Source organism: Engraulis encrasicolus, chromosome 11 (assembly GCF_034702125.1).
Source record: "Engraulis encrasicolus isolate BLACKSEA-1 chromosome 11, IST_EnEncr_1.0, whole genome shotgun sequence".
NCBI classification, from domain to species: Eukaryota; Metazoa; Chordata; class Actinopteri; order Clupeiformes; family Engraulidae; genus Engraulis; species Engraulis encrasicolus.
The window spans coordinates 55,160,311-55,173,322 of NC_085867.1; the positions used below are offsets into that span (position 1 = coordinate 55,160,311).

At 41.7% G+C, this 13,012-nt stretch overlaps 1 protein-coding gene across 3 annotated transcripts in view; it reads right to left on the minus strand.

Annotated features, from left to right (window-relative positions):
* The window catches only part of brd3a (bromodomain containing 3a), a 30,599-nt gene extending 20,844 nt beyond the window's left edge, over nucleotides 1-9,755 (minus strand). For all 3 annotated transcript variants that reach the window (XM_063211029.1, XM_063211030.1, XM_063211028.1), the window contains exons 1-2: nucleotides 9,545-9,755; nucleotides 9,009-9,146 (exon numbers count right to left, since the gene is read on the minus strand). In XM_063211029.1, the coding sequence (XP_063067099.1) occupies nucleotides 9,009-9,146; nucleotides 9,545-9,745 (339 nt within the window). In that variant the 5' untranslated portion in view covers nucleotides 9,746-9,755. The remainder of the gene's footprint in view (nucleotides 1-9,008; nucleotides 9,147-9,544) is intronic.
* Between the last annotated feature and the right edge of the window lie 3,257 nt (nucleotides 9,756-13,012).

Sequence of the window (13,012 nt, forward strand, 5' to 3'; positions counted from 1 at the left end):
CGCCACGTGTGTTTAATTGTTTTTGGCGAGACATTTGCGCATTGTTGAAATAACATAATGGCAGTTATAGTGGCGGTCCGTGATGATTTTAAGACGTAGAGAACACCTCTGCCCAGAGATTACATACCGGTAGAATATAGGAAGTAATTTAGCTCTGCCCTAAGTGACGGGGCCCCACCAACCCTTATCGACTCAAACCTTGAATTTGCCGCTGGGCACGGTTTGTGTTGCTGGCTGTCAGTCGAGGTGACACACAATTCGGCCTTCCGAGAAAACGCAATAAATTAGGCACAACGTGGTTTAAATGCCCAGTTTTCCATGATGACCCAAATGTCCTCAACAACCACTCTGAAGATCTTCTTATACAAACAATCCTCGCCTGACCAGCTGTCGTCACAGAACCGAAATGCCAGGAGAGCCCTGGTTTGCGCTTTTGACGCTCGCTCACATTTTCCACATTTAATGTTCATGATTGACGGTCACGTTTCATAAATTGCATTTCGCAGCAAACTGGTTGGGGGAAACTAGACAAAATAAATTTTAGACCTTTGTTAACAATTTAGACCTGGTACACATATTGTAGACCTTTTTTAGGCCTAAAAAAGGGGCTAAAAATATTAAGACAATGCAAAGAAAGGATGAAACGCACACTGATGACCTCCCTTTTCATCCCTTTTCATTTCGAGACGATTCGAGCCCACACAGCCCCTTCTCTACCGGATTTTCATCTGGGGTGTACTCACTTTTGTGTATACATGTTCAAACATTAATGGCTGTATTTTGTTTTTTTCTGAGTGAACAATAAATTTAAGCGGTTAAATAAGTTGTTAAAAGGTCACTAATCATTGTTTCAAAGTGAAATTTCTGTAATGCTTTCCTATGAAAATATATACTCAAAAATCTGCAAAAACTGTGAGGGGTGTATTCACTTTCGTGATATACTGTATATGTTTCAACAATAACATAACAATAGAGTGCACTTTAGGCTACTATATGAGAGAGAACACGTGTGGCGTCAAAAGGGTTAGAAAAGGTAAGACTGCTCGTTGGTGAGATTTTTTTTTCCCCGAGAAGGTAGCAGCATGAGGCGTTCAAGCTAACAAGTCGTTCCTCTCAGAGAGTGCGTTGCAATATGCGACCTTGCCTCCTCCGCTTGCTTCTCTCCTCGTACCAGGAAGTAATATGTCATGATGACATCACTGACAACAGCATTATATTTCAATATCTTGCAAAAGAGTCTTTTTCTCATTTGCAATTGGGATGGTAAATGAAAAACAGTCCCTCAAAAGTTAATGTGGCTAGGCTGACAGCTGGGAAACTTTATAGTTTTCTCCACGGAGGAGGGGCCAGGAGGCGGGACGAGGAGACAAGCGCAAGTGGAGGAGGCAAGATTGCATATTGCAACGCACTCAGAGTGGGAGAAGAACCAGCAGTGCACATTACTGAATAAATTCCAGTGGCCACATGATGTCAACAAACACTGCACAGGCTACCGCAAACGGATTTATCGATTTGGATATTTAACTTCACCGCGTCACTTAGCCTTGTACATATTCTGTTATTCGCCCGATGTATGTTACATAGTAAGCGCACCGCATTTCCACCGCTTGCAACTTTGTTACCGTCAGGTAGTTGAGTTCCGATTGCATTCGCCGCCACCTGCCACAAAGCACGAGGCGATTTTAAGTAGCCCATTATATGAACAAACAGCTTTCTCAAACAGACAGTCGTCATGTAATTCATCAAATTACGTTTAGCAGACCCTTCATACTCATCCAGGTTAAGTAATCTTGCAGACCATGCAAGATGCATCCCATGTTCTGCCGCGCTGATGTCTGACGGCTGTCACCTAGCTTTGACCATTAGAACTGGCTCTAGGTTAGTTAACAACTAGCAGCACCATGCTAAAATCAGTGGACGCAACGCGGTCCTTGTCACTGCATAACAATTAATTCGCCCAAATGCAGTAATTTATTGAGATCACAGACTACAGGTTAATTTAAAAAATAGAAAACACATATGGCAAGTTGTAGGGAGTCCAGAAAATACTACCAGTTGAGATTACTACCTTTTACTAGTCATTATTTTGCATGTTTTCATTTACTACCTTTCACTACTTTTTTAAAAACCCGCGGGCATCCTGTACATCAAATTGAGACACACTGTTTCAGCCAGGTTGCACCAAATACACACAAGACTTCAGTGTAGCTTTGAGCAGGTATCAAACGGACAGATTGACATCCATGTGATAAAAATCCATGTCAACAAATTTTAATTTCAGTTAAATTCTACTATTCCATCAATTCACTTTAAAATTACTTCCACTGTAGAACAGGCTCAAGGAACAGTTAGGTTCATGAAGAAACACTGACATAACTATAGGGGACAACAGGCTTTGAACTTTGTTTAACAGTTTTGAAGCATCTGTGATTGATCTGCAGAACACTTCCGCCCCAAATTTCCGGAAGAGTACCTTAGCATTGTTGAGAACAAGCACTGAAGGGCTGACGACGCCCTTCTTGTTGAGTTTGACAGTCAATCAATTCTAAAACAATTCAAACAATGTTCATTGGTCATTAAGACAATTTAATAGCTCTCAAATTAAGGGTCAGCCCGTAAAAAAATGGGTTGTTTGAAAGGGACATGAAACTACTGTTTGAAAGAAACAGAGCCAACTCCGCAAGGAGATACATTGTTTCAAAATTTCCATAGAGATGCGTGGGGAAAAAAAGCTCTCATTTCCCGCCCCTGTTGCTTCACTTCTGAATCAAATGTACGACCTCAGGGTGCCTACAGATATTCCTAGGTTGAATTTACTACCTTTTACTACCTCCTATTTTTTTTTTTACTACCATTACAACATCGATCTTAAACTGACTACAGAAATGAAATAGCTCTCCAAAGCCTATTAATAACACAAATTAATAATGTTTTTATGATTTAACAAGTTAATCATTGAGTGTATGTGTTAGTACAAATTAATGTATGTTTCAAACATTTCTCAACAATTCGCCATTTATAATGGTTAAATAATAGTGCAGTGCACTTTTAACAGAAGAAGTCGCTCTTCTCAGAGAGTGGGAGAAAAAGAACCAGCAGTGCACCTTGAAGTGGATTCCTGTGGTCAATGAGTGCGTATACATGCAGTTCAGTATCCCGAATATGATCGGGATATTAAGTATCCCGAATTTGCGTTTGCGCATATAAACACTTCAGTATCCCAAATAAGCCCTTATTCGGGATACTGAGAAATCGGGATATGCTAGGTGGAGTTTTCCGAAAGAAGCCGGGATACTGACGCATGTATACACCTTATCCCGAATACAGGGGCTTCCCATGGAACGCTGTTGCTGGTATCCAGGCTACACGCATTTGAAGAGAATTCTATAACGGCCAAGAATGTAGACTGGGATATAACGTTCTGTGCGCATATAAACACCTTATCCCGAATATGATCATAACCGGGATAAGCCTCATATTTGGGATACTGATAATGTAAACGCACTCAATGTCCACCAGGGCTCTATTAACTTTTTGCGCTGGTTGCACTGGTGCGTCTAAAAATTGTTTTCAGGTGCACCAGCACAAAATCTAGGTGCACCCAAACGCCCCCCAACACCTGTGTGTGAGAGTCTGTGTGTGTGTGTGTGTGTGTGTGTGTGTGTCTTTAGCAGAATCAGAGAAAATACTACACAGGATATGACACAAATGGCAGTCATTATAGTTATGGCAAAGTTTTCGTGATTTGGATAGAGAACACAGAATCCAGTGTTTCCCATACATTGAGGAAACTATGGCGGCCCGCCATAGTTTAAATTTGGCCGCCATAGTTTCGAAAATGTAAAAAAAAAAAAAAAAAAAAAAAAAAATTTTTTTTTTTTTTTTTTTTACTTTTTTTTTTTTTTTTTTTTTACGATTTCCGTTTTTGTTAAAAACGATTTGAATTACGATTTCCTTCGCATTTTCCTCCTGGAGTAAATACATCCTATAGAGAAAACCACAAGTGCTTGAAAGACAGAGGGATCAAAAGCCTAGTCAAGTTGTTGTAGTTAACTTGGGTTTGGGAGCAATAAAAAAAAACCTTCAGAGAAGGGACAGTTGGGATGAGTTTACTAACACTCCCCAGGCTTTGTTTTACAGTTGTAATGAGTTAGGTGACAGGCCTTCATTGACACGGCAGAGGAGACATCGGGCTGCATAGAAATGAATGTGTAATGAATGTGAATATAGACATAAATGTGTAATATGTTGTTCAGCCCTTTTAATGGGAGGAATTTTGAAAAACTGGCCCTGTGACCAGCACCCCTCATGTAGAATGTGTACGCCTATGTGTGTGTGGGGAAAAGGCACAGCCTACCCTAGACCCTTTTTGTCTATGCGTTAACAATTTCACAGTATACTACTCTTAAATTTTTGTCTCTGCTCCTATTTTGTTTTATTATTTTTTTCATTACATAGACCCCTGCAAGAGGGACGAATGAAACTGTGTTGTAAACAGAAATGATTCACTGTACTGCATTTAAAAAAAATATATAAATGACAATGTACTACTAATATCATGGGTAAAATGTTATGTAGCCTTCTTTCTCAAAATATAAATGGCTGAAATGTAGGCCTAGGCCAGTGTTTCTCAAACTTTTTCATGGTGAGGACCACTTCCCCCCCCTAAAAATGTTCAGGTACCACCTGTGAACTGAATTGACAGTTGAAGGGTCCTTATTTGACACTGCTAATTTCGATGCAATGTATTCACATTACAAGCCTGCCTTTTTGTGGTGAAAATAATACTTCAGCTGTGTTTAGCTTTGTAATTGTGTTACATATAGCCTACTTCTAGCTAGTCTTGGAAAAGTAGAAATCCCCTCGTGGACCACCTGAGCACTGTCGCGGACCACCAGTGGCCTTGGCCTATAGTTTCTCCATGCGCCAATGTCATACTGTACTCATTGTTTTGCCATTTTGCATTTACACTGCGTGAATACAACACATCCCACTGACAGTGACTGACACGGCCCATTCTTTGCGCTTGAACCTTCCGCGTGAATTCTATCAGTGGCTGCTGCTGTTTGCATTTCGTTTCCCTCCTTACCCTCTCGTCCGTTTCAAAACTCCCTGATTTGGTTGAGCACCACCTCGCTAGTCGCTAGCACATTATGAACTCGGGTAGTCGAACATTTTATTTTGAAAAGTCGGGCTGCCTATCAGTGCAAGGTGCAAGGGGTAGAAAGCCAGAGCAGAGGAGTTGAAGGAATGGCCGCAGTTCCAAAAACGTTTTATTTTTTGATGGGCTAATACCTACTAGCACTACTGCAGAATGACTAATGGCCATTAAAATGGTGTTTAGCATTGTCAAGTAATTTTGTTATTGGCTGGATACATCGGTGAAAAAACATTTAGCCTCGCATTCTTTTACTCAACCGATTTGTTACATTTACCACCAATATTACGCACCAATTTCCACCGCTTCTTACTTCATTAGTATTGTATGAACAACAGCTAATCTCAAACAGACAGTCATCATGGAATTCATGAAATTACGTTTAGCAGACCTTTCACTGTTTCACATCCAACCAGGTTAGTCGCATCTTGCAGAACGTAGGGTACAAAATGCCTAGCAGCTTCTGTGGCGCTGCTGATGTCGATCAGTCAGCTGCTAGTTAACAACTACTGGTATTAGCACAAAGCTAAATCAGTTCACCCAGGGTCCGTCCTTGCCGCTGCATAAAAATCAATTTGCCGAGATTTGAGATCACGGGCTACAGGATAATTAAACAAATTAGAAAACAAATGAGACCATGTTGTAGGGAGTCAGGGAAAATTACTACCAGTTAAGATGTGGCTTACTACCTTTTACTGGTCATTATTTTGGACTTTTTCATTTACTACCTTTTACTAGCTCGCGGGCACCCTTGACCTCCCCTATATTTAGGTCAGTATGCAGAACCGCAGATAGAATAAAATGTCTAGTGCTGCGATTTTCCAAATGAGGTCCAGGGACCCCTGGAGGTTTGCAAAGGTGTGCTAGGGGGTTCGCAGCAAGTCGGAAGAAAAATAATAATAAAACGAATTATTACATGGCTCAATGTCATTCTGTAGAATGTGCCATTCACTTGAATGGGACTCCCCAACAACACTTCTGTTATTTCTGAATAACAATACGCCTACAACAGCACACAGCCAATGGCAACGGGCAGGAAGTCGGTTTTGTATAGCTTAGTCTAGGCTAAAATGGATGAATTCAATGTCAATGTCAAGGCAAATAGGACAAATGTCCAAGAAAACGGCCATGGCAACATCTATGGATTAAAGGACTAACCTCCCCTTCTCCTTCGCCCATTGCACATTCAATGACTATGTTCAACTCAACGTTCACTACATAAGAGAGCCGTCTGCAGAGTTCTAGAACAGCAACCACAACATTTGGAAATCAACAGACTACTTCGTTTTAAAGAAGTGAATTATGAAAATAAAATGCGTTCTCAATCATTTAACTTGAAACCAAAATGTGTTCGCTGGCATGTGTGAATAATTTAGGTAAGCTATAATCCTATAATAAGCATGATAACGTTCAGTGTGGCAAACCCGGTCGTGGAATAGCGCACTTCAGAGGGATCAAAACCCTACCGCTTCATGTCGGGGTCCTGCATCTTTCTGTCGTGCGCTACTCCACAACACAGACCTTCTAACCGAACGCTATCCCTTACTTATTACATGGCTTGTCGTCGTTCTGTAGAATGCGCTGTTCACTTGAAAGGGGCACCCCAACTTCCGCATGTCTGTTATTTGTGGATAACAAACGGAATGTTGCCTGGCGACTCAGCCTTGATTTGTCGCCCCCTTTTTCAAGTCTCAAAATCAGGCTGTCTGCAGAGTTCTAGAACGGCGACTACGAAGTTTGTAAATCAACCAACGGAAGCGAATTACCAAAGTATAATCTCTTTTCTCAATCATTTAACTTGAAACCAAAACGTATTCGCTGTCATGTGTGAATAATTGAAGTGTAACAATATAATAAACGGAATAACATTTGGCATGGAAGAGAGATCAAGATCCTACATCTTTCAGTCGTACGCTATTCCACGGTAGGGACCTTCTCGCCAAACGTGATCCCTTACATAAATAACTAAAGAATTATTGTCCACCAAAATAAAAATAGCTAGACAATATTCCCATTAGTTAGAACTACGTAAGGGATAATGTACTGTCCACACGTGACTATAGGAAAATATTTTTCCGAAGGCGGAGGCGCGTTATTCCGCTGCGAAGGGAAATATTTCCCGATAGTCACGTGTGGACAATACATTATCCCGCTTATTCTACGGCTTTTACCAACATTAGAAAGCATAAATAGTTAACCAGTAGTTTAAAATAACATGTTTATTGCCATTTTATAGCGTGCGCAAAGAAAGATAGTTAGTGGAACCCTCATAATTTAAAAAGGTTACCAAGCAACAGAGTTTGGCTACTTTCTAACTTGTTACAGCCACGTTGCGCTTCAAACTGTTTGCAGGCTGCCTCGTTCACTGCGTGATATCTACTAAACTCGGGTTCATAACAGGAATATTTCTATCTAATCGGCGACAGTATTCCAGAAAAAAAGCATAGCAACCCAAGCACTGCTGTGCGCCCTGACCATCATTATCGATCCTGCTACAGGCAGAGCACTGTGCGCTGGATGGTTGGCTGGAGGAGGCAACTTCTAGCCTACAGGCTACACCCTTAAGGAAACTGTCAACGAACTCCTCACTTGTAAAAAAAATAAAATGAAATACTAGTGTTAATAAAAAAATACTAGTGTTAATAAAAGATGTCACGACAGCGGCCGGCGGACAGTGACAGTTCGCTTTCTTGGAACAGCAACACTCGGACATGATAGGTTGCTGATGAATCCTGATGGGCTAGGTACCACTCGGCCTTTTTTGTTATTATTAACTTCGTCAGGATGACATAACTGTTAAAATTAATCGCTGAATGAGACTTCTAGTGTTGTTGCAATTCGTCTTGAGATGTTTGAGAAGTGGTTGGTTACCGGAGCATCAGTGGGCCACCAGCAGCGTTCGTTAATCGCGCTGCTGCCATACTGCTAAAAATCAGAAGGCAAGGCATATCAGTGAAAATATGACCGATCTACTTGCGGAGTGATCTCTGAAGTGACCAAACTCGTTGCCATTGGCAGCGGGTATTATTAGGTGGGCATTACAGAAAAGTAGTGACCACCGAACGCTGGGTCCGCCCATTGAAAGTGAATGGGAGCTCTTGCACCATTCTAGAGTGCCGTATAATAAATTATAATAATCTACTGCATCTCTGAACATTATCGTCATTTTATATATCCAAATGGAGCACTGACACACAGACATAGAGTGTGGTTGTGAAAGGGGATGCAGAGGGGGGAAAACAGTGTGGCACAACGCAAGTAATGGGGGCCTTAGCTGGAATCTACAGTTATATGGGGGGCCTTGTCATGGGAAAGTTTGGGAACGCCTGGAGTAGTGTATGTAGTAGAAGTTGTTTCCCACAAAGTGCAGACCTGGTAAAAATGCACGAGGTTTCAATTCTGCGGATCACCGTTCAGAAACCTAGCAACCAGTCTTTCAGCTGTTGCCATGGTAAGTGCTACACAATAGATAGGACTTGAGTGAGTCATTCCATTTTGTTAGTAATGATTACATTGCCGCATTTTGATGCAATATAATTTCTGCAAAATGAAAAGGTCAAGAAAATGCGGAAGCTTGCTGTAATAGCTCGCTGAGTGGTGCCTATGAGAATGTAACCATTCCAAAATGTAATGAAATGAAACGAAACCATTCCATAAATTGATGAAAAATATTACTCTTCCTCTGAACTTAAAATTTGGCAATATTGTGGAAACAAAGAAAAAGGTTGTGCAATTGGAATACCCTGGGGAGGGGGGTCTCTAAACACATTCCAGGGAAGATGACGCCATGATACCAATGCATTATTCAGTGAACGTAAGGTCTGCATCAAAGGTTCAGTAGTATGCTCACCTTGTTGTAAATGTAGCAATTGGTGAACATGGTGTTGAAATCTTGCATGCATTCGCTGGCACTCCAGTAATAGGCATTCTCAAGCCTCTTCTTAATTGTGCCCATGTCCATAGGGTTCTTGATTATCTTGTGATAATCCTGAAACAGAATTATGCAGGTCAGTAATAAAAGATGGGCTAATAAAATCCCTATAGCCAAGCAAAGCACAAATACACACATGCCAACACCACAATACCCCTCTGAACACACTGGACTCCCAATCTCGGAAAATCAGAATAGTTTTTACAGGATTGCAGGTGTTCAAACCATCATTTTGGGGAATGACAGCAAACCACAATGTAAATGCAATAACACTGTTTAAACCAGAAAGCGAAAAAACAACCAAGTTGTGAGCATATGGATTGCATTTTTGAAATGAAGATGTTCTGGAATTGAAGATGCACCAGGACAGGTTTGGTTTTCACCAAAACTTACAGCACTTCAGTTAGACATGCAAAAACAAATAAATAAACACAACTCTATCTTTGATTACTCACCGGTAAGCCAAGTTTGATGGCATCCACAGGCTGGTAGAAAGGCCACGCAAACTGGTGCTTCCAAAGCGTCTTGACCACCACATTCTGCATGTACTGCAGTTGGTTGGTCTTCCGTCCCGGCTTGGTTGAGTTTGTCACCTCCGGGGGTGGGGGGTTAGTGCCAGTGGGCGGGGCGGGGGTTGCCGAAGTGACTGAGGACATGGCTGGTCACTGGGGAGGGGGAGGGAGGAGGGGAAGGAGGGGGAGGCCCTATCGTAGCGATTAGGTCTGGACCTCTGCACTAGGCAGATGAAAAGGTGGTGATGGGGTTTTCGGGGGGCGGGGTGTTCACTTGTTTCTGTATGCACTGCCGTAATATGATGGGAGACTACATCGTACGGCAGGAGGTAAAATCTGCAACCGCTGAAAGACAAAAAAAAAGGAAAAGAAAAGATGAGAAATTGTATATTTATAGGCTCTTTGACTTATATTGCTCCACTCCATTATGTGCCAGTTTGGTCAGATTTGTCTGCAGACAAATCGTACATGCAATCTTAAAGAATGATAGGACACATTGATATTTCTGGGGGGTTTTCTTTTCATTTGTTCATCTTCTACTTCCACATGTGCCATACTTGCAATAACAAGTCCTCTAGTCCTCTAAATGCCTCTCTGTTGCTATCATGAATAAGTTACAACACATGGAAACATTGCTATGTAGAAGCAACAATTCAATTAATACAGTAAAAACAATTTGCAATATCAAATTGTTTGTGTGTGGATGTCGCGTGTTAAAAGACGGCTGAGCAAACAGCCTGGGGCTGGACAGCTGGCTAAAGGGTCCCTAGGGGACGGGTGTGATTGGCGCTGGGACTGAGACCGCCTCCTGTAACATCAGGCTTTCAGCTGAGACAATAGCAGGGGGGTGGATATCATATTAGACCAGGGTTCAAATGTGAAGCGGCTGCCTGTGCCCAGCCCCCCCCCCCCCCCCCAAAAAAACCCTGCCAAGTTCAGGTTGCTGACTGTTTGATAATAGAGGAAATCAATAAAGTGAGTATCTTCAAAGATCTACATCCACACACAGTGAGGTTGCAGACAATCTGCAAATGCTGTCAACCAATAACTTTACCTCTATCACCCAATTCATTCAAATGTCCACAATGTTACAAACACTTGGAAATTGCACAGAGGATGTTTCATTACACTGCAGCATGATAGTCCATTTCAAATTCTCAAAACACACATCCATGCTGGGAAAAAAACTAAGCTTACTAATAGCATGATCCCCTCCATCACATATTGTCAATGGTTCACACGTCACATTTAAATAAGGGCAAAACCCGATTGATTATTGTACACCTCCTGATTTTAACATGTTTCAAACTGCAACTTAATCCCCCAGCAACACAGTCGTGAACGCAGAATATACATTTCAAAGAATTTTCAGAACCCAACTTGACGTTCAGAAAAATTAGAAGCTCTTTCACGGTTATGCCCACTACAACTTCTAATAAATAAAGACAATAATAGTAACAACGTATATGTTAACATTGCTCGCAATGCCTTAGTGTTATAATTTTACTATCCCTCAACTGCAGATGATAGCTCATACGAATAGGTCACTACAACACGTAGCCCACAAACAAAAACAGCCTGAAAGTCTACCGCACCAAATCCGCGAAGACCGTACACCATTTATTTCAAAGCATCGAAGTGGGAAAGATTTGGATGCAGTGATAGAACTAGTCTACTACATGGACTTCAGGCAGCGCAGGTTTAGACCTCCCGCGTTAATGATCAAATGGCCGTAACGATACAGCAACAGTAGCTAGCTAAATTGACTACCCAAAAGCACGCTCATTCATTCTAAGGCAATTGTTGTGTATTACATACCCGCACATAAGAAAAATGCTACTATTAAAAATATATAATAGTTCAAATGTACAACAACTAGGCGATGCATTATAACACTGTAATTTAAATTTGAGAGGAATTGGGCTATATGAACTTATCTCTACCTCCAGACCTCTATACAAAGCCATTGGGCTAAATGCGATCGAGCTTTAGCAAACACGCTAAAAAAAAAAAAGAAAAAGAAAAAAGCTAGCGTCCCCATGCGCGGGGAAGGAGCAAGCGCTACTCTGGGATATGCGAGGGAACATTTAAAAAGTGCTTAAATGCAATGTGAAGCAAATTGGAAAGTCAAGTGACAAACAGGAACACACTGCACCAGCTTCGCTTTGGTGTTGTGTTTCAAAATACTGGCAATGGGTCAACGAAACTAGGTGCAAAATGTTTTCTTTGGGGACGTTTTAGCTATTGGTTGCTACCTGACTGGGGATGCGACAAGCCTTCCGTGCAGTTCCATTAAAATAGCTAGATTCTAGCTGCGCTTCCTAGCCTTTGAATTCACCAAAAGATGGCGGGCTGCTGTACCTAGCCCATAGCGCGCTAACGATATAGTTAGCTTAAGGCTAGTCGGTCTAATTTTCGTTGTAGATTCGATGTTAACATCAACAACTCGCTACTGCACAGACGCGAAACAAAATAGCCCCGATCTTAACACATTACACAACAGAACGAAGTTTAGCATTACATGGAGCCGCATTTACTTCCAAACACCCGCGGCAGGCTTTTGTTGTATCGTTATTGTTGCACAGACGAAGCATTGTTGAAAACATTGCTACCTAGTAAACAGCATGCCATGCACAAGATCAGAGGCAGAAATATGATTAAAAGCAAACACAATACATTGTATTGTTAACCAGCAAAAGACAACATATACCATATGACATAAATCACTTAAAATATTACTTATTTTATAGCTCCAATGTGTTTAGCTTGTAGCAAGAGGTCCGGGCAGCTCCTCTTTTATTTCACCGAGCTAAAGCAGCACAGAGATGAGGTACAAGAAGTCCTCTGCCCATGCGCAGTGGCGCGCTGTTTCACGGACCTTGAGCGCTCGTTTCGGCACTGTTGTGTTGCTAAATACAACGCATCTCACCTTGTGGTGATAGTCTGGCTGAAGACAACGCCCCCACTGTGGCTATCAGACATAGAATTTACATTATAATGGTTTTCGAGGAGCCTTGTGAATGTGATGTTTCTTGTTATGGGGACACGTTTCTGACGAAAACCATTAGTACTGAATTCACATGTCAAAATCCTTATGGAACGAGGATTTCAACGAGGATTTAATTGCTACCAGGCAAGGCAGACGTACATTACTCAGAATCGGGGTGAAAAAAACAATTGAAAGTTTCTGTGTGGTATTCAGCTTACTTTCCAATTCAACATCACACGTGTTACAGTTAGCGCCACACTTTTGACCTCAGAAGGCGTGCTACCCTATTCAAAACAAAATACACGGGGTGGCTGCTGGCAAGGGATCAGTCATCGTGCAAAACGCAATTCACTGAATAACAATTTAGATCCTTTTCGCCCTCCGTACTTTCCCCTCTCTGTTCTCAGCTGAGCCACGGTAGA